This window comes from Cyprinus carpio, chromosome A16 (genome assembly GCF_018340385.1).
Source record: "Cyprinus carpio isolate SPL01 chromosome A16, ASM1834038v1, whole genome shotgun sequence".
NCBI lineage: Eukaryota > Metazoa > Chordata > Actinopteri > Cypriniformes > Cyprinidae > Cyprinus > Cyprinus carpio.
The window spans coordinates 4,559,934-4,579,489 of NC_056587.1; the positions used below are offsets into that span (position 1 = coordinate 4,559,934).

At 34.8% G+C, this 19,556-nt stretch overlaps 2 protein-coding genes across 2 annotated transcripts; both read right to left on the reverse strand.

Annotated features, from left to right (window-relative positions):
• Positions 1–1,468: 1,468 nt before the first annotated feature.
• On the reverse strand, positions 1,469–7,771 carry LOC109112829 (microfibrillar-associated protein 2-like). The gene is made up of 7 exons (XM_042772120.1): positions 7,680–7,771; positions 6,225–6,309; positions 6,093–6,122; positions 2,990–3,028; positions 2,829–2,916; positions 2,548–2,621; positions 1,469–1,997 (listed from the first exon to the last, which is right to left on the reverse strand). The coding sequence occupies exons 2-7, from the start codon at positions 6,268–6,270 to the stop codon at positions 1,894–1,896; spliced, it is 381 nt and encodes a 126-aa protein (XP_042628054.1). The 5' UTR covers positions 6,271–6,309; positions 7,680–7,771; the 3' UTR covers positions 1,469–1,893.
• A 6,488-nt stretch (positions 7,772–14,259) lies between these two features.
• Positions 14,260–19,290, reverse strand: LOC109113170 (serine/threonine-protein kinase SBK2-like). The gene is made up of 4 exons (XM_042772121.1): positions 18,684–19,290; positions 16,073–16,217; positions 15,740–15,942; positions 14,260–15,071 (listed from the first exon to the last, which is right to left on the reverse strand). Exons 1-4 carry the CDS (start codon positions 18,687–18,689, stop codon positions 14,352–14,354), a joined length of 1,074 nt encoding a protein of 357 aa, XP_042628055.1. The 5' UTR covers positions 18,690–19,290; the 3' UTR covers positions 14,260–14,351.
• Between the last annotated feature and the right edge of the window lie 266 nt (positions 19,291–19,556).

The window sequence follows — 19,556 nt, forward strand, 5'->3', positions numbered from 1 at the left end:
TTACACAGCATATACATCATGTGTATTGTTGAGGCTGGTATGTTCTGCGTGGGGGACTCAGGAAGTGCAAAATGTTTATGCAAATCTGCCCACTCTTTCTCCAGTTTATTAACGTCTTGTTTCCGGACAGTGAGCACACAGTGAGTGACCCTATGCGTTTTTTTTGTTTTTTTGTTTGTTTTTTGTAGCATGACTGGTCTATCTGCTTGCGTAGGTAAGGTGTGTGTGTGTGTGTGTGTGTGTGTGTGTGTTTCGCAGATATGACGTTTATTATCGAATAAGCACATTATCTTGTAGCTGCACTGTGTTGCCTTAGAAAATAAGATAGAAAAAAAAAACACTACTCGACGACTTACCCCAAATATCTCTCCTATTTAATTTGATATTTAAGGTGTAAATTTAAAACACTCTATTTTCCTTAGTCAAATTTCTGCATGGTCACTTGTTTGGCTTTATTTCAGCTACCAAAATGTTCCTTTACAGAAATGTATCACTGTTCCACTCGCGTCCAGTAGGGGGATCTGTTTCCCATCTATGTTGTGGCGGAAATCATGCGTGACTGACTCAGTTGCATTGTGCTGTGTGGATCAAAGTCAGGGGTCATCAAACTCGGTCCTGAAGGGCCGGTGTCCTGCAGAGTCCAGCTCCAACCCTAATTAACCAGCTAATCAAGGTATACTTGAAACTTCCAGGCAGGTGTTTTGAGGCAAGTTCGAGCTGGTGACCTCTTATCTAAGTTTACAATGATGAGTTGAAAAATGTAAAGATCTTCACCCAGAAGAAAGACTCCCAGATATCTCTCTTAACACGCTTTCTCCCTCAGGTTGGTGAAAGCACATTTGTCAAATGCCTGTGGATGGCAAACGACTCAAACACGGTTAGTGTAGAAAGGTACAAATCACTTTTTTAAACATATCTAGTAATATCTTAATTGTTTTCAAACCAGGGAAGAAGAAAAGATGGGAAAAAATGCACTTAAAGTTATTTGTGTCTTCCATCTGCTTACATATCAGTAAACATATTGTTGACATATTGACTAAAAAATGTGTTATTCATGACCACAGTGAGATCAGTAAACACTCTCAGGCACCAGACACAAGCCCTAAATCAACTCATTACTCATTTCTATTATTTATCTCCACTTACCAAAACAATGAATTACTCAGAGGAGACACTTGTATCACAGCCTGCTGCTGTCTTTTTATCATGTCTGTCGCCCCCTACTGTTATCTCTGGATAATTCCATGAAACTAAGTGTAAAGGGCCTATTTATTGTGTAAAAGATGAATAAATATTTAACCACTGAACACACTTATGCTTTACTGCATATAAATCTAATCTTGTATGAATCAGTGCTGGTAGTTTTCTATAAGAACAGGACATCCTAACATATAAGACATGATAGTCCAAAGCTAATTAGTCATTTATAACCACACAATGCTTCAATAAGTTCTGTGAAAGGCTGATCTTTGAGAGTGAAAATATCAACGTTTTTATTTGCTGTTGTGCATTTCATCTTTTACTTACAGTGGTTGGTGTGGACATAAACAGTATAATAGAAGAATATGAAGCAAATAGTGGTTATACAGCGGCCTACTTTAACATTCAGCACCAGAGCTATGCACTGTCATGCCCTTTGTGATCTTATTAAAATACAGTATTTAGAAATACTGAGACATTCAACCTAGCTTTTTTTTTCGGTTTCAAGTTCAAGCATTAAAATGAGTATAAGTTACATAAAGTGATTATGAACAGTAATGTTTGTAAAGGTCACTGGACCACAGCTTAGGTTTGTTTTAGGAATGTAACAAGTTTACATTTTTAGATTCAACGTTTAGATTTATAGTTGTATTTGTTGGAACCAAAATTCTGTCCTTTGTCATCCATCTGACTTTAGGCCCTATTTGCCCAGGTTTTTGGGTTGGGACGGCGACAGCGTCTCCTAGTTGTCCTCTTTTGGCGTTTTGGCCAACCCGATTTCTCTCTACAGAGTTCAGCTGAAAAAAGAAAGAAAGAGAGAGAAGGAGAGAGAGTACTCGCCACCTTAAGGTTGTGTTTTCTATTCATTTATTTATGGTCAAATAAATGGAGCCTTGCAGAGCACAATACTTCTTTCACAAACATTAAAAAAAACTTACTGACTGCAAACAGTAGTGTAAGATATTATGAATTTATATTGAATTATGAAGATTGTATTATCAATAATAGAATTGTTAATTATTATCAAATTAATATCTTGAATTGCATTAATCTCACTAAAATGTGTTAGATGTATTTAAAAATGGAGAAGGATAGAATTTTATATATTTAAGATACATGCTCTAAAAATATTCTATTGAATATTTTGGGATGCTTAATATTTATTTATTTATTTTTATTTATTTAGCAAAAATTGTCAAAACAAAGGTGGAAGGTAGAAATGCTAAATGCTAAATAATATAATAACAATATTTATATATCTAACAATATGGCCCATTCAAAAACATAAATTTCTACCCCCACTCTCACATGTTCTGTAGTGTGTTACTGACATATTGAGTGACTTACCCATAAGGAGCTCATCTTGCTGGCACACAGTTCTTACACAGATTTCTTTGTTGATCACATAGACTCTTTGAAGACTGAAGAAAACAGATGTCATTTATTTCACATGCACCATATCAGATACAAATCTCTTGTTCAGCAGAGGAGGATGAAAAAGAAAAGTAGCCTAAAAAGGATGTGTGTGTGTGTGTGTGTGTGTGTGTGTGTGTGTGTGTGTGTGTGTGTGTGTGTGTGTGTGTGTGTGTGTGTGTGTGTGTGTGTTTGTGTTTCGGTGTGTTAGCCACCTGTAGAGACAGAGTGAATTGATGCATCTCTTTGTCGGTCGATGAACAGAGTACATCCTGGTGCAGAGGTATGTTTCCTCTCTGCAGTCTGTGGGACAGAGACAAGACTGTTATTGTCTTATGTTAATACAAATGCTGTACTCACATGTGTACAAGCTCACCTGGTGGTGGCAAAGCAGTGGCATCAATGTCGCGTAGTTCTGCCAAGAAAAAGAAAAAAACATGTAGAGGAGACCGGGGCCAGTTGTCACGCTTTTTACTTCAGTGAATATTTTTCAGGGTGGGTTTATTTTTGAAAGTCAGTGTTTTTATAGAGTCACATAACTTAAAGTCTTGGCTACATAAAGCTATCGAACATTTCTGCTGTTATGGCAAAAAGACAGTTCTGTCAGGACCACTTTTGAAAATACATTTATTGGCAGTTCTTGAATTTGGCGAAAACTTAGGCTTTAAGGGGTTCGCTGCCGTACTAGAGAGTTTAAGAAACATCCTTAAAGGGGTCATATGATGCAATTTCAATTTTTCCTTTCTCTTTGGAGTGTTACAAGCTCTTGGTGCAAAAAGAAGATCTGTAAAGATCTGTTTGGGGAAGTCGTGGCCTAGTGGATAGAGAGTTTAACTCCTAACCCTAAGGTTGTGGGTTTGAGTCTTGGGCCAGCAATACCACGACTGAGGTGCCCTTGAGCAAGGCACCGAATCCCCAGCTGCTCCCCGAGCTCTGCAGTATAAATGGCTTCCCACTGATCCGGGTGTGTGTTCACGGTGTGTGTTCACTGCTGTGTGTGTGCACTTTGGATGGGTTAAATTCAGAACACGAATTTTGAGTATGGGTCACCATACATGGCTGTATGTCACGTCACTTTAAAGTTGCAAAGACTAAAGTCTCAAACCCAAAGAGATATTCTTTATAAAAGGAGTCAAGCACTCCTACTTAAAACAGCTTGTTCTAACATGCCCCCACAGCTACGTCACTATTAGGGTAGATTTGCATAACACTGCCCAAATGTTCACGCAAAGAAAGAAGGCGTTCCTCTTATTCTTACTGTTGCCACCACTGCCTTGTCATGGAGATGCTGTGTGTTTCGATGTAAAAGTGAAACTCCTTTGTTTGGTCTTCTAAAAGAGGACACAACTAGAAATCAGTGGTTAAGTTGTTTTTACAACACTGTTCCAGAACAGTTCAACCCAAATATTCAGATGTGAAGTACGCATTTTATGGAGGACGAGGACTGTTTCCTGGGAGAGTAGCCTACAATGCCGGTGTCTGTTTCTATAAAGTGGGGCAATTCCAACTTTGCAATGACAGTCTGGCACTTCCGACTCACAGCTTGTAAGTAAATGTTTTATATTTAAAGAATTTCCCGCTGTTGATTCAAACGTGAGTTTTGAGCATTGTAGAATAGCGCTTGTTGTTTGTCGTTTCTCCGATCACAGATGCAGACATGGTTTTATGTTTACGCCGCGTGATATGCAACATAATGCAACACGTAAAAACACAGTATAAGTCATTATAATCAGTAATTATGTCCCAACTGGATGCAACAAATTCCTCATTTATAATAGGTTTTATTGGTTTTGTCTTGTGGTGCCGGTGTTCTGACCGGGACACGGCATCACAGTATGTTAAGGGGCGTAACATTTCTGTCACATACTCGAGGTATTCGGCCAATCACAACGCACTGGATAGCTGGCCAATCAGAGCACACCATGCTTTTCAGAATGATGAGCTTTGTAAAAATCTACATGTTTCAGAAAGTCAGGGCATAGAGGAGCAACGATAATGCGAATTATGTGGAAAATAATGTTTTTTTTATCCTTAAACCCTTAACTGTCACTCACATTTTTGAACATAGACTTGAAAGTGCACTTTCCAAATTACATTTTTTATAATTCATGAACAAAAACATTTTATAACATGATATTGATGTACCATTTTTGTGGTAATGCAATGTCTGAAATGGGTTTTAAAGGATGAATTAAAGGATGAATTTTGAGATTTTAAGTTTTCAGTTGATATATCATTTCTGATTATTTCTAAAGTGTGACAGAGAAAAAGGCAACGAAGAAGACTTTTTTTTTTTGACAAGGTCAGAACTCCTGTTATGATGTAGATTTTTGAGAGTGCACTCTTGTCATAAATTAATCTATTACTTTTCCTACATAATTTTTAACAAAAAACATTGGTAAAATATCTATTTAGGAGTCTTAGACCTTTCCAACAATATATAGTTTGTCATGATTAGATAAGGATTTAGTGAAGTCAACGTAGGCGTCCCGTATACGGGACGGGGTGACAGTTAACGGGTTAAATCACATAAACACATTGCATTACACCAAATACACAAAATAATGTTCATTTTAGAAACGTCACATGACCCCTTTAAGGCATGAATCCCCCAGCCTGACAATAACCAAATATTTCTTAGCCACATATGCAGAAGTACAACAGTTATGAACCGGGCATACTGTGGAAAAGTTGCCCCAACAAGGACTTGAGAAGAATACCTTTTTTGAAATACTATTTGTAATTAAAATGAGTAATGAAATACATTATCTAAGAGAGATGTTTTCTACAACGGTTCTCATCCTTTCTGATTCTGATGCTCCCAAAGATATTTCTGATACCCCTGCTGTTCATTTTTCATTTATTATATTTATAATATTAATATGTGACTAGAATGATTAAATAAAATAATTACAAATAATTTCAATAAATTTATTCCACAACTCCAGAATTTTCACTACTATAACTGATGAATTGACATAATTTTTCCAGTCAGTTGTTCATCTTCTAGTAATTTACTGGACTTCTACATTTATTTTAGACTTACAAATAGCAATTTCTACCCAGTTAAATATTTATGACATGACTAGAAATGTATATTTATTATAAATATTATTTTATTAACTTAATATATATAACTTAATAATATATCCAGGTTCTTCAGGACCAGTTGGGTTGAGAATCACTATTCTACACTATTCTCTGGTGTATGTACAGAGTACTATAGACTATTTTATAACTGAATTATAAAATTCTTAATTAACTGCATTATTTAAAAAATTACAACAGATAAAACACATCAAAACTCATCATTGACATTCAAATATCCATATGAAGCCTTTATAGTTACTGAGATATAATTATTGGGACAACTTCCCCATGTGACAGCTAGGCCTGGTCTCCCCTATATACAAACACACAAGTTTCCACACAATCGTTTATCAAAACAATTTAATTAGTGAACAAAACAAGTGAATTACCAGTTTGTTGTGCCCGGACAGTAACAAGTACTGTGAGAAGAAAAATCAGAAAAGTCTTGTTGGCTGGGCATTCAAAAATAAACATTTATTCATATTAATTAAATTAATTGGCTTCTGTTTTGATGGAATTACCAAAGAAAAAACAGCATAACAGCACAGAAACTGGATAGCTGCCCATCTTTCAGGGTCTTCACGTGGGCTGATCACAGCTCAGGGCCTGGAGAGAGCAAGAAAGGTTATGAGCATGTTTTATCATAACAAGCCTGAAATAACTTTCAGTGTATTCAACATATCAGTGGATGGAATGGAAGCTGGCTTCCACGAAAATTTGTGGAATTCTGTTATGTACAGTTAAGGCTGTATTTGCTTGATCAAAAATGAATTTTTTCAGTGAAAACGCTTAATCACTATAATTTTGTGAAACATTATTACAATTTAAAATGACTGATTTCTATATTAATGTGTTAAAATGGAATTTATTCCTGTGAAAGCTGGATTTTCAGCAGCCATTACTCCAGTTATCAGTATCATATGATCGATCAGAAATTGTTCTATACCAATTTGATGCTCAAGAAACATTTCTTATTATTATCAGTGCTAAAAACAGTTGCACTGCTTAATATTTTTGTGGAACAAATTAGAAAGTCAAAAGAACAGCATTTATTTGAAACTGACTAGAGTTATTCGTCCATTCAGAACAATTGCAAATGCAGTTTTGTTTTGAGAAATCTGTCAGTTATCAGATTGGTCACAGTATACCTGTTTGCCGGCAGAGCAGATTTCCTTCTTAACGAGCCATGCAGATAAAACTTTGGAAGTCATCACTTCCAAAATATATCCATTTATAGACATCCTCAAAAAACTTGGACAAACAAATGCATTCTAAAACAAATAGTACATGAGAAAACAGAACTGCAGATGGATGAGACTTATTTAGATTTCCATTTGCCTGTGACTCATGCAGATTCTCATTTATTGATGTCACAGAACATGAGTTCTCTGTTCTCAATCGCTCATTAAAGATATGAGTTACAGCTGTTCCATCCATCCAGCTTTGTCTGTTTCCTTCTCTCTCCCCAAGTCTTTTCCGCTAAGCCTGTATTTCTCTGTGTCCAAGACATGAGCTCACACTAAAGAATGTGCATTCCCACCCCACTCTGTGGACTCAACAACCTCACACACACTTATGCTTACATATACACACAGATGCATAAATACTCATCACTCGTCATAAACACATATGTACCCCTATGCATTCCCTCAGACCATAGTTTTGCCTGCAGGATCCATTACATATTCAACCTGACAACTCAACTGTATAGTGCACATATGCATCAACACACAGCATACCCTCAAATTCTGCATTTTTTTCATATAAAGTGTATATTTCTAATACCGCTGCATGTTGTTCAAAGAGGAATGCAAAATTTTTGATATTCATCCCATTAAGAGGTACCTCCATATTCACTACCCACATTCTCTTCTGTTTTACTATGTGAGTGTTAAAAGCAATGACTAGATGATGTGTTATATGATGATTGTAATGATGTAATATTCTCAAAAGAATTCGTTTTTTATAATACTTACAAATTTCCAATTCTCTGCTGCTCCTTGTGTTTTTCAGAATCCTTTGGCTTTTCCTTTTCCCCTCCCTTTCTCTTCCCTCCCCTCATCATCCCTCCGCCTGTCTCTCTCTCTCTCTCTCTCTCTCTATTAGACATTCGCTCTTCCCAAATTTTGGAGTTATGTGTATAGCCTTTGTACATAATGGAGTTTTGCTGTATGTTTTATACTATATAACAAAATGCCATGTATCATTGGTTTTTAATTGATTCTTTTTATTGCATTATAGGTCAGGAGAGGACACAACTGAGAATGTTATGGGGCTTATAATTTTGCCTTGGACCTTGTTAGGCAGCCTTGCATTATTAGGTAATTTATAGATCTTTGTGTTTTGAATACGGATATGTATGAATTACAGTTTTTTTCAGCTATGTCATTCTTTTTTGAGGAACTCCTAGTAAAAGAGAAATCTGCTATTTTAATAAGTAAATTCACTACTGTTTGTACATATCATCTGGCAGCAGGGGTCAGCACAGAGCACTGATTGGCTGTTCTGAACATGTCTGACAGCCAACAATCTACCATGCGTTTTCATTGTATCTTCATCATAACTCTGTATGTGATCTAGGGAATAAAAATATAAATATAATAATTTAAATAGAATTAAATAAAAATTAAAAAAGTATTATTATAACAAGTTTATTATTATTATTATTATTAATAATAAAAATTAAATTTTAATAACTTTACAATTAATATAATCATTTTGTATTTTTTGTTCTTAATCTGTAGTTTTGTCTTGCTTTCCAATAGCTAAACATCCTTAATTAGATTATTTTCTTGAAAACCATCAAATTACATAAAACGAGCATTAAATTATATAAGATAATAAGACTTTCGTGAATTTGTGAATATCTTGATTTCTTTTTTCTTTTTTTTTCTTTTTTTTTTACCAGCATTTTGTTTAGTTGTTTTAAGCATAAATCACACTAAAATGTATTAGATTTTTGGAGTAAAACTGAATTTTATACATTTAAGGTTTTCCAAAAACAATCTTAATCTATTTTATATTATTTAAATTACTGTCAGTTTTGCTTCTCATATAAATTGCTATTGATTTGGTTGTGTGTTGACAAATGAATCCTTTGTAAAATTTTGGATGGATGCCCCCAACCACCCACCACCAGAAACTCTGCAGGAATAATCTAAATGCATATTTTGGATTCAGAGTGGTGACCTGCTTACAGCAACTGATAATATTACAGCTACAATGATCTTAACATAATTATACAAGCTAAAAATAGACCACGTGACACTCTAGCTCACAAGTTAATAAACTGCTATTTTTTTTTGGTAAGTTTCTACAATTTTTTTTATTATTATTTTTATTATTAGATATTAACTTTCACAGTCTGCCAAGTTATCCAGATTAAAGTAATTTCCTAATTTCACTATTGTTTGAGAGTGTAGTGCTCCTAAGGTCATGCCAGATTCATGTGATGGGGTGAATCTTTACAAAGAACATTAGACATTCTGTTTTAGGGCTGGCATGTAAATGTTACCACTGGTTACCGCTGCTGAAAATAAACAAATACTGAACCCTTGGCCCACCACCTCCATGATCAGAATCATTTTAATTGGGGAAAACCTGCAATGCCACTGGGACAGTGCAGTACTGACTTTAGCTTATCTGGTGCCTCCTGTCAGACAGTCATCATGCAGTTGACACAACACGGCTACATGATTTCCCAACATCCATACTGTGCTATGGGAAGATAGTTTAACTAGGTCGACAAACTGAGCACCAGAGGAGCTGATGACATTTTGACATATGGAGGCATGGCAGGAGAGAGCCAAAGCTGAGCTAGTCCAAACCCATGTACACAGTGACCTGACAACCAAACGGTGGAATTCTCTGTGCTTCATGTGGGGCGGCATGAAGGAAACACGGTGGGTACTTGAGTTGACCACAGATAAGCACACCAGATCGTAAACACAGTATAATATCCTAACCTGTTTATTGGAGGAATGTATCTCCTCTGTATTTGCTCTTTTGGATACTACAGTTGGTTCTGTCTCAAAGTATCTCTTACACTAACATCTATAAACTGGATTGAATGACAGTTTATAGTATTAAGTAAGAGGTAATCTGATTAGGCATCCCAAATCTGTGATATTACAGTAGCTGCGAGTATAAAACAAGCCTTTACAAACCCAGGCCTAGAGTGACCCTCCAATCCTAACTGTAAATAGCAGTTTAAAGTAGCAAATCATAGGCTATATTCTATAACTTCTACATATACAAATTTGCATTATACAAAATTGCATTAAACATGCAAAGTAATTGTTTTCCCCCATGAGATGATAATTAAGATGGTATTCCATGCAAACAAATATATATTCTTTTTAAAATATAAATATAATTTTTATATTGTTATTTCATGTCCTTTGTATGCCAGTAGGTGGAGACAAGTCTTTTCAGGGTTTTAAATTGTTAACATTGGGTCATTCTAAGCCACTGCTCATAATTTTCCTGGGGTTAACAGTTAATCCTGGGTATTTATAAAATGACTTTCACACTGTAGATTCCTAAACCTCGGGTTAACAGTCTCATTTGCATATTTGCAGTGTAAGTGTCATTGATTGGACGAAGGCAGCATGCAACTCTTTCACATAATGATTCTAGCATTGCACATCCTAGTATTATATTATAGACTGTTTTTCTATAATGGACCTTTTGGTGGGCAGTCTCTCTGTTACGTCACCATTTGACATTTTTTTTGTTCCCATGAAATGCTGAAACGACTATTTATACAGCGTGCATGCTGTCCAAAGCACATGAATATGAGGCGTGTGATTGGGTGTCTGTTGTTAAGTATCAAATCGTAACATTTTAACACAGCATCATTTCACATCGTACAAGTTTGGCACCTCAGTGTGCAAAAGCAGTGCTAACTCTGCTCAGGATGAGGGTTTCATAACCCCATGTAAAAAAAAACGAGAGGTTAGCCTGCTTCTAAGTTATGTACCTGTAAAATGTATCTTTACCTGGTGTTAAAAGCAGGTTTAGATAAATGATAACCAGGGGTTAAGCGAAATGTGAAAAGCCCTTTTGAGTATTCTGAGTCAGTCACTGAATCATTTACTCAGCTGATTTGTTAAAAATCACTGATTCATTCAGGAAGGAATCACCATTGTGCTGTTGCTCGTTCTTTCTGCATTGGCTTGGCTTTATTTAGATCTGTTTTCATTGGACTTTAAATCTGCTGATTTTGCTAAAAGTAATCGCTCTTTGCTGCTGTAAATGCAAGCGATCAGTTACATATGTTGACTGCTATTGATCAAGATTAGTGAGTCTGTATATCGATATGTTTGTGCAATGTAATCATTATCCCTGAATTCTGCTGAGGTTTGTAGCAGGTTCTGCTGAACGCATTGCTGTCCTTGGCTCTGCTCACACAGTCCAGCTCTTCTCCTGTCATTTTTATGATCCATTGCGCTCTATGTGTCTCCCACCACTCATCAGTTGTTGTGTCCTTCCATCCAGCTGTCCCCTGCGGAGTCTATCCCTGTCCACTGGAATGTACTGTCCACCAAATCTCTGTTTATGACATTGTGCACATTTGTCTTATGTTTGCAATTCAGTTTTACTAGCTGCAAAATTAATGAAACTAGTAATAAAACTAATAAAAGATTAATGTTGTTTTTACATACAATATCAAACTGAGCCCTGTGTGTTTTTTAGGTGGTGCCCAGGTAAATGTTTATTTTTCAAAAAGAAAAAAAAGAAAAATCTTAGATTCAAAATTAAAATAAGACTTATTTTTTTACATTTTCAACATTTGTAATTTTTTCATCTATTTTATTTTATTTCAGCTTTATTTCAGTAAACAAATATGACATATAATAGTTTCAGTTTTGGCCAAAGCTTTTTTTTCCAGCTAGGAAGTGTACACAAAGAAACAGGAATAACTTTGGTTGCAGATCTGCACTAATATTGGTTGCCGACTAATTGCTGCTTGTTAAAAGAGAATAATGTTTGGTCCCTTTGTCACTCCAAAGCCTTGTCTGTTTTATTGGCCTTGTCACCATGAAGCTCCTTTGCAGCTCAGCTCATTGATGCAAATGCAACACTATTGATGTTGTGTATCTCTGAACTGTGTTGGAAAGCTGATGGCATGAAGTGACGCTGATTCACGAAACACACAATATTCTTTCAACCATGTCATCTACTATAAGAATACCTCAAAACCATCAACTATAGAGGAGAAAGTACACTGCATTAATGCATCTGTGAGGGAACACAAAATCTGACCTGTTGACTTTGACCCATATGCGAAATCAATGCCCTGTACCAAACAGATCACAATGTTTCATCAGAGAGATGAAGAGGTGGTGTGAGGGAAAGTCAAGATTGCATAGAGCATGAACAGGGAGAGAGATACAGGGTGCAAAGAGGGGACACAGAAAGGTGCTGATGTGTTCAGCAGTCTAAATAGATGGACCTGAGGCTATTTATAAAACCATCTGCAGAAGGGCTCACATAGGCCTCATAGTGAAGGCCAGAGCTGATAGAACACATCTTTAGGATTCATGGAGGGGGTCAGAGGAAGACTCAATGAAGGAATAATCAAAACACTAAAATATGTAAGAAAATAAAATGAAATGTGTGAAATGTCGATTATATGAAGTCTAGATTATAGTCAGTTTCTAAAAAAATAAATACTTGTAATTTGAATATATTACATTTTAAAATACTTGGTGTTACTTTTTTATTGATAACATTATTATTTATCCACAAAATGAGTAAATTCTTCATAATTTATCAAGCCTCCCTTATCTTTTAATTTTCTTTCTAAAAACACATATGTTTGGAAAGTCTTCCAGTTTTTTGAAACTGCACATAAGTGCACAGAAATTAACCATATGTTGCTATATCTTTGGTTTTTCAAAACATAAAATGGACACATTAATTCCACTTTATATTTACATGTAATGCAGTGATCCCAAACTTTTTTTGTCAGCTGAACCTCATTAATTATCTGAAGCACCCCCTGATTTAAATAATAAAGTCACTTTTTTGATGATTACATGACATGCAGATATACAAATGTTTTTTTAGTGTTTTATTTTTATTGTTTTTATTTAAAAATGATTTATTTATTTTTATGAACCTCCTGCAGTTCCTTCACCAACCCCAGTTTGAGAAGCCCTGACATAATGTATTGTTTGATGCACTTCTTGTTAATAACAAAGAATGGAATCCATTATCTATCTTTTTATATTTCTACATATCAATATCATGTCAGTGAAATATTTCCAATTCAAATCAATGTTCTAAAATAGTTCAAAAGAAATCTAAAGGTAACCAAAACTAATCAGATTACACCTAAAAAGGTGTAATGTATAGATTACATTACTAACTACAATTTTCAACATATATTTTGTAACAGATCTACCCAGCACTGGTTACAGAAAAGACAGGGTGGAATTGATGGTGCAACAGTGTGGACAGCTGGAAAGTTGGAGTCGGCTACACATATCTGAACTGATCCAGTCAATCCCAGAACAACCCTAACCTGACACCCGTCCCATTGTACCTGTGTTTGTTTAACATTTCACACTGCTCTTGTCCTATTTAGAGTGGAGCAGAGCTGCTGCTCTGGTCGGATCATCTGAAGTGTTATAATAATGCACGATGAGGTCGGTATAGTTCGCCAACAAATGCTGACATACACACATGTGTATGTCAACTTATAAATGCAACTTGAGGAGTGCATATTATATAACAGAATGAAGAGAGTACACGAGTCACCAAAACAAACAAGTTTATTCAAACATGTATAAACAGTCATGTGTTGCTATGTACATCAAAACAACTGCTTGAGGTAGAGACAGTGTTTATGTATTCCACCCACATCTGATGAGTATTATTAATCTACACCTCCTCAGTACCTATTTGCCTCTACACATGTTGAGTGAATACTTATAAGTTGCACCTGAGAAAAAAATAAATAAATCAGAGTCCTGAAAAAATATATAATTGTTTTCAACTTTTATCATAAGAAATGTTTATAGAGCAGCAAATCAGCATATTAGAATGACTGCTGAAGGATCATGTGACACTGAATATTGGAGTAATGGCTGCTGAAAATTCAGCTTTTATGGATTAAAATAGAAATTCATGTATTAAAATAGAAAACAGTTATTTTAAATTGCAATAATGTTTCAGGCAACAATATTGCTGTTTTTGATCGAATAAATGCAGCCTTGGTGAGCATAAGAGACTTCTTTCAAACTTCCAGTGTATTTATATAAATAGAAATTCTAAATATAATTTTTAAATATATAATTATAATATAATTATATCTTATAATAATAATAATAATAATTATTATTATTATTATTATATATTATAATTTTTTCAGTTATAATTTAATTTCTTTTTTGTATCTTTCTTATCTTATGTGATGACATATTTTTTGTGTGATGTCATATTTTTTTTATTGTGTTTGCAATTTTGTTGTATGTGTTCTATTTTCTGATAAAGTTTTTTCTTAATTTCTCCAGTTTTATAATAAAACTATTCTATTGATATTTAAAAAAAAAAAAACATTAATATTCCGAAATATAAACACTATATAAATCTTGGAAATAAAGTACAGCTGTATATAATTTTGCCGTCGAGCACAAACTTTATCTCTCCCTGCTTCCCAATATATATTTTTCCCCTTCCACCCCTCCTCTCTCATGCATCTTCTTGGCCTCCACTTGTGCCTCCTTCTCTCTCCTCATCTCCTCTTTCTCTGTCTTCAGTAACCAAGGTCCCCCGAGGTAAGACAGGATCTCATCAGGCCCAGGGCGGAGCCAGGGCAGTGGATTCAGCAGCTTTCTCAGCAAGGTGAGAACGAATGAGCTTAAAGAGTCAAACTGTGGGGCCACATCAATTTTAGCCTCGTTCTCCTCTCTCACAGTGTCTTGTGTCTCCTCTTTCTGTTTGATTCGGTTGAACCAGTCTCTGTATTTGCAGTAGGAAGGGTCATCAGAAGTGGTCTCCTCCCAGGGGAAGCAGCTTGTCAGCAGGCAGTATATAAGGATCCCCAAAGCCCAAGTATCCAAACTAGGCTCCACGGATATCCAGATGTCCTCTGTTTCCTCCTCTGTATCACTGACTCTCTTGGCGCACTCCACCTCAGGCACACAGAAAGGGGAATTGTACCACACAGCACGAACCTTGGTCCCCTGTGCTCGCGCCAGGCCAAAGTCACCCAGTTTGACCCAGCGACAAGCACGGTCACACAAGAAGATGTTCTCCGGCTTAATGTCACGGTGCACAAAGCCAAGAGAATGGAGATGAGACACAGCACCACTCAACTGAGACATCACACGCTGGGAACACTCCTCACTCACCCCCTCCTACAAAAAAAGAGAGAGAGTTTTATATATATATATATATATATATATATATATATATATATATATATGTATGTATGTATGTATATTCAATATTTGTTCATTTAATTAATCCTTTTTAGGCAATCCTTTCTCTTTTTATTTATTTATTTATTTATTTATAACACCTTATTTACCTGGATCATTTACATTATTTACCTTTTTTAATATAATTGCGATTTCTATATTTTAATTTCTTCTTCTTATTTAGAATTATTATATATTAATGCAATTATATATTCATATAATTTTCCATCTTAAAATGATGTATTTATGCTTTGGCAATATTGTTTGATTAACGTTCATTCCAATAAAGTATACTGAAAAAATGACGGAAAGTCTGTGTGTTCTGTATTTAATCTGCGCTTCAGCAGTAAGTACTATCATTAAACAGCAGTAATGTATCAAGGCTGATGATAGGAGCAGTTGTTTTTGGCAGGAGAGTGAGAACACAGTAGGATATCGGACAACATGTACGTGCCTGAATAATCAAAGATACACTGTTCCCTGGAAGGACGTCACTACAAAAAAATTCTCCACTCATGCATGCATCATCATAATTTCGTCAGAGAAGGAAAACCAGGACCATTGTCCCAGGCCCTGTGAAATCAAAATCAATCAAGTCTACTGACCTCTGACACGATGACATCATACAGGTCACCATAGAGACCAGCCTCCTGGGCAAAGACATAGTGAGAAGGTGTGGAGTAGAAGATGCCTAGAGCCCGCGTTAGAGAAGGGTGTGTGCAATAGGAGACGGAGAGATTATATTCACGCAGGAAAGCTTGGAGAGTTGTGGAGTGACGGGGGAAGAACTTCAGAGCCATTGGGGTTCCTGGAAGTTCAGAGATTGCTAAAGTAAGCAGTGCTTCGCTTTCACCAAATATACACCCTGTCTTGATTGTCACAGTGCTATTAGTCTAGAGCTCAACATGAACAAAACAGGTAAGCACAGAACAACTGACCTCTCTTCTGATGCACCGCCAGCATCACTTTGCCGTAAGACCCCTCACCGAGCTTTTTGAGGAGTTTGAAGTGCTCTGATGTCACCAGTGATGTCATGGACTGAGCCGTGAGGTAGCACAGCTCATCCAGTTCTCTAGATGCAGTCTGACAACAAAGCAACAGCAACATTTTAATCATGAAATGATGATTTTCAATCAGTATGCTGTGTGAAGCTTCCACTTTTGTTCTATGTTATCTTTTTAAAGATTACATTAAAGTTGACAAGTATTAAAAATATTTTCATGTTATACCTGTTTTTATACAGTCTATGGTTATAACCGATAAATGCCTGATTATTCAGTTCTGATACAGTTCTTTTTTATAGTTTTTTAAAAATGCTATAGTTGAATGAAAGCATCTTAACTTTATAATATACAGTATAAAATGGATATTGATTTTAAGTTTAGCTAAATATTACATTTAACAGTAACGTGTAATGTAGGTACTCTAAATGGAAACATTGTGTACATCAACAAGCACAATCAAATACCCAGTATCGACTTACACTGATCTTTAATATCAACAGATAACCAAAATAGTATATACAGTACTTTGTAATAATAATTGGCTGACTGTGCATTATATTCAGTTACAAATTTAAAGTCTGTGATGTAGGCCTAGTGTGGTTGTATGAGTGCGTTGCTAAGCACTGAAAATAGAACCACCCAGAGCTGCCTTTATCTTACTGATAGACGTCTCTGGCAATGGCCTTTGATAAGGTGCCAGGAGTGGACGTGCAGGCTCTAGCTTGTTACATTTTCCATGTAACATTCATATCTGTGCTGTACAGTAAGAATAATGTTGATTTTAAAGCTACATTTTATACAATTAAGAATGTCTTCTGTGTTTTGCTGTTAGGCATTACAAACATTTATATGATGTTACCAATCCAACCCCTTTTTATTCCCATTTTCCACTTAACTATTCATTTTATGTTTTTTATGATTTTAAATATTTTGTATGATTTTGAATATATATAAGGTTTTTAATCTATCTATCTATCTATCTATCTATCTATCTATCTATCTATCTATCTATATATATTTATATATTTGTATTTATTTATATGTGTTTCTATCTATCTATCTATCTATCTATCTATCTATCTATATCTATATCTATAAGCAGATTTGGTGCTCAGTTTTTATCAGTTATTATTGATACTCAATTAATAATAATGGTTCTTATTATTATCAAACCTGATAACAGTTTTGTATTGTTTCTTATGATTCTTTGATTAATAGAAATTTCTAAAGAACAGAATTCATTTGAAACAGAAATCTTAAATAACATTCTGAATGTCTTTAATGTTTCCTTATTTTTTTATTTTTTATCTTACTTAACCCAGACTTTTGAATGTATATCAAAGTTTTCACAAAAATACTAAACAGCAAAAACTGTCTGCAACATTCAGCACCAAATCAGCATATTAAAGTAATTTTCAAAAGATCATGACACTGAAGACTGGAGTAATGAATCAGCTTTGCTATCACAGCAGTAAATTGCATTTTAAAAACAGTTCTTTTAAATTGTAATAAGGATCCATATATATATATATATATATATATATATATATATATATATATATATATATATATTATATATATATATATATATATATATATATATATATTAGGGCTGTCAAATGATTAATCACGATTAATCACATCCAAAATAAAGTTTTGTTTACATAATATATGTGTGTATACTGTGTATATTTATTATGTATATATAAATACACACACATGCATGTATATATTTAAGAAGAATATGTTATGTTTATATATTAAATATATTTATATATAATATAAAATATAAGAATATAAATATATAAATGTATATACATGTAAATATTTTCTAAATATATAATTTTATGTGTGTGTATTTATATATACATAATAAATATACCCTGTACACATACAATATATTATGTAATCAAAACTTTTATTTTGGATGTGATTAATCGTGATTAATCATTTGCCATTTCTCCAACTACAGTTTAGACCACAGGTCAAACAGAAAATGTTTGCTGCATTATTTATATTTGTGATATATGAATAATTTTTGGTTAATTTAGTAATTTATCTTAATCAGAAACTTTTGACCTTTAGTGTACATATATACTGTTAAACTCAACCATCTTTGTTTAATTGCAGTGACAACCCTTTTCACTTTTGTATCTCAAAATGATTTTGAATGGTTAGTGACCTGCAATGGATATGTGTAGTATGTGCAGTAAATATTTCACACACGGCTGGAACGCTTAATATTACCCACAGGTGTATAACACAGCTTTAACCTTTTGAACTGCCATTCACACACCATTAGTGAAATAATCAATTAATGATTTAATTTGTTGCATATTACCAATTATATGTGGTGGTTTGTGAATGGTGGCTTTAATATCATTATATATAGCATATCAGGTATTATCATATTGAATCCTACATATATATATCTTATTCTTATATATTATTTTATTATTTATTAATTTCTAGTAACAGGTAGGTACTTGTTAATGTGTATCGTTATGAAATGGACAATTTTCTATAAGAGCGGTTTTTGACTCACAGTCATTGTCCAACGCTGCAGGTCTTTCAGGAAGTCTTGGAAACACTCAGTTTCTCTCTCACTGTCTCTTTCCCATCTGCACAGGACTGAGATCTGAGTCAAACTGTCTGTTGCTCGTTATCAACATACAGCTGAGATCGACAAGCAGTTAATCAGATGTCACGGTGCAAGTGTGAGTGCCAGTTGCTACTGAGTATTTTTATATCGGTGCTCTCTTCTCTCTTGATCCTCAATGAGTCTGACGGCCCTCACTCATGCCTACCACCTTCCTCTGCTCTCTCTCTCCCTCGCTCTCCCTTTTCCCTCCAAAATTCCTCTGCTTGTTTCCATCCCAAATAGCCATGTACTACAAGAGTGAGATATGCTGCCCCTTCCCAGACATTTCACTCGCTCTCTTTTCTCTTGTATGTCAGTAAAGTGTCCCAATGTGTTCCACCTGTCAGTCAAGCTATCTGCAACACTTCATTGAGTTCTTGCTGTTCCCTGCAGTCTCTTTCCTAATCCTCCCCTCTCTCTCTTGATCTCCCTTCTTCCTTCTAGCACTATCACTTTCATACTTAGTAAAATCCTACTGTGCAGAACAGCAGCTCCAGTCAGCAGCTCTGTTGGATCAAGATTGAAGAAGATAACAAGACATTTATAGTTTTGAGATCAAATTTTTTTTGGAATAATACAAATCATTATTGTGTTATATTTTCTTTTTTTTTTTGAGAGAGCGCTGTGACATTAGTGAGAGTGAGATATTTTTTTTTTTGTGTAAAGTTTTTAGTGTTTTTTGTATAATACATTTTTAGAATCTTGATTTTAGAATCAATAAGTCTCTTATGCTCACCAACGCTGCATTTATTTGATAAAAAATAGTAAAAACAGAAA

What these genes read in the sequence shown, in the direction of transcription:
- LOC109113170 (XM_042772121.1), bottom strand. An exon ending in GGCGGTGCATCAGAAGAGAG is followed by an intron (nt 15,943 to 16,072) that starts GTCAGTTGTTCT and finishes CTGAACTTCCAG; the next exon opens with GAACCCCAATGGCTCTGAAG. An exon ending in ATGATGTCATCGTGTCAGAG is followed by an intron (nt 15,072 to 15,739) that starts GTCAGTAGACTT and finishes CTTTTTTTGTAG; the next exon opens with GAGGGGGTGAGTGAGGAGTG.
- LOC109112829 (XM_042772120.1), bottom strand. Translation starts at nt 6,270, where the DNA reads ATGGGCAGCTATCCAGTTTCTGTGCTGTTATGCTGTTTTTTCTTTG. An exon ending in GTTATGCTGTTTTTTCTTTG is followed by an intron (nt 6,123 to 6,224) that starts GTAATTCCATCA and finishes TTCTTCTCACAG; the next exon opens with TACTTGTTACTGTCCGGGCA. An exon ending in AATTCACTCTGTCTCTACAG is followed by an intron (nt 2,622 to 2,828) that starts GTGGCTAACACA and finishes TGTTTTCTTCAG; the next exon opens with TCTTCAAAGAGTCTATGTGA.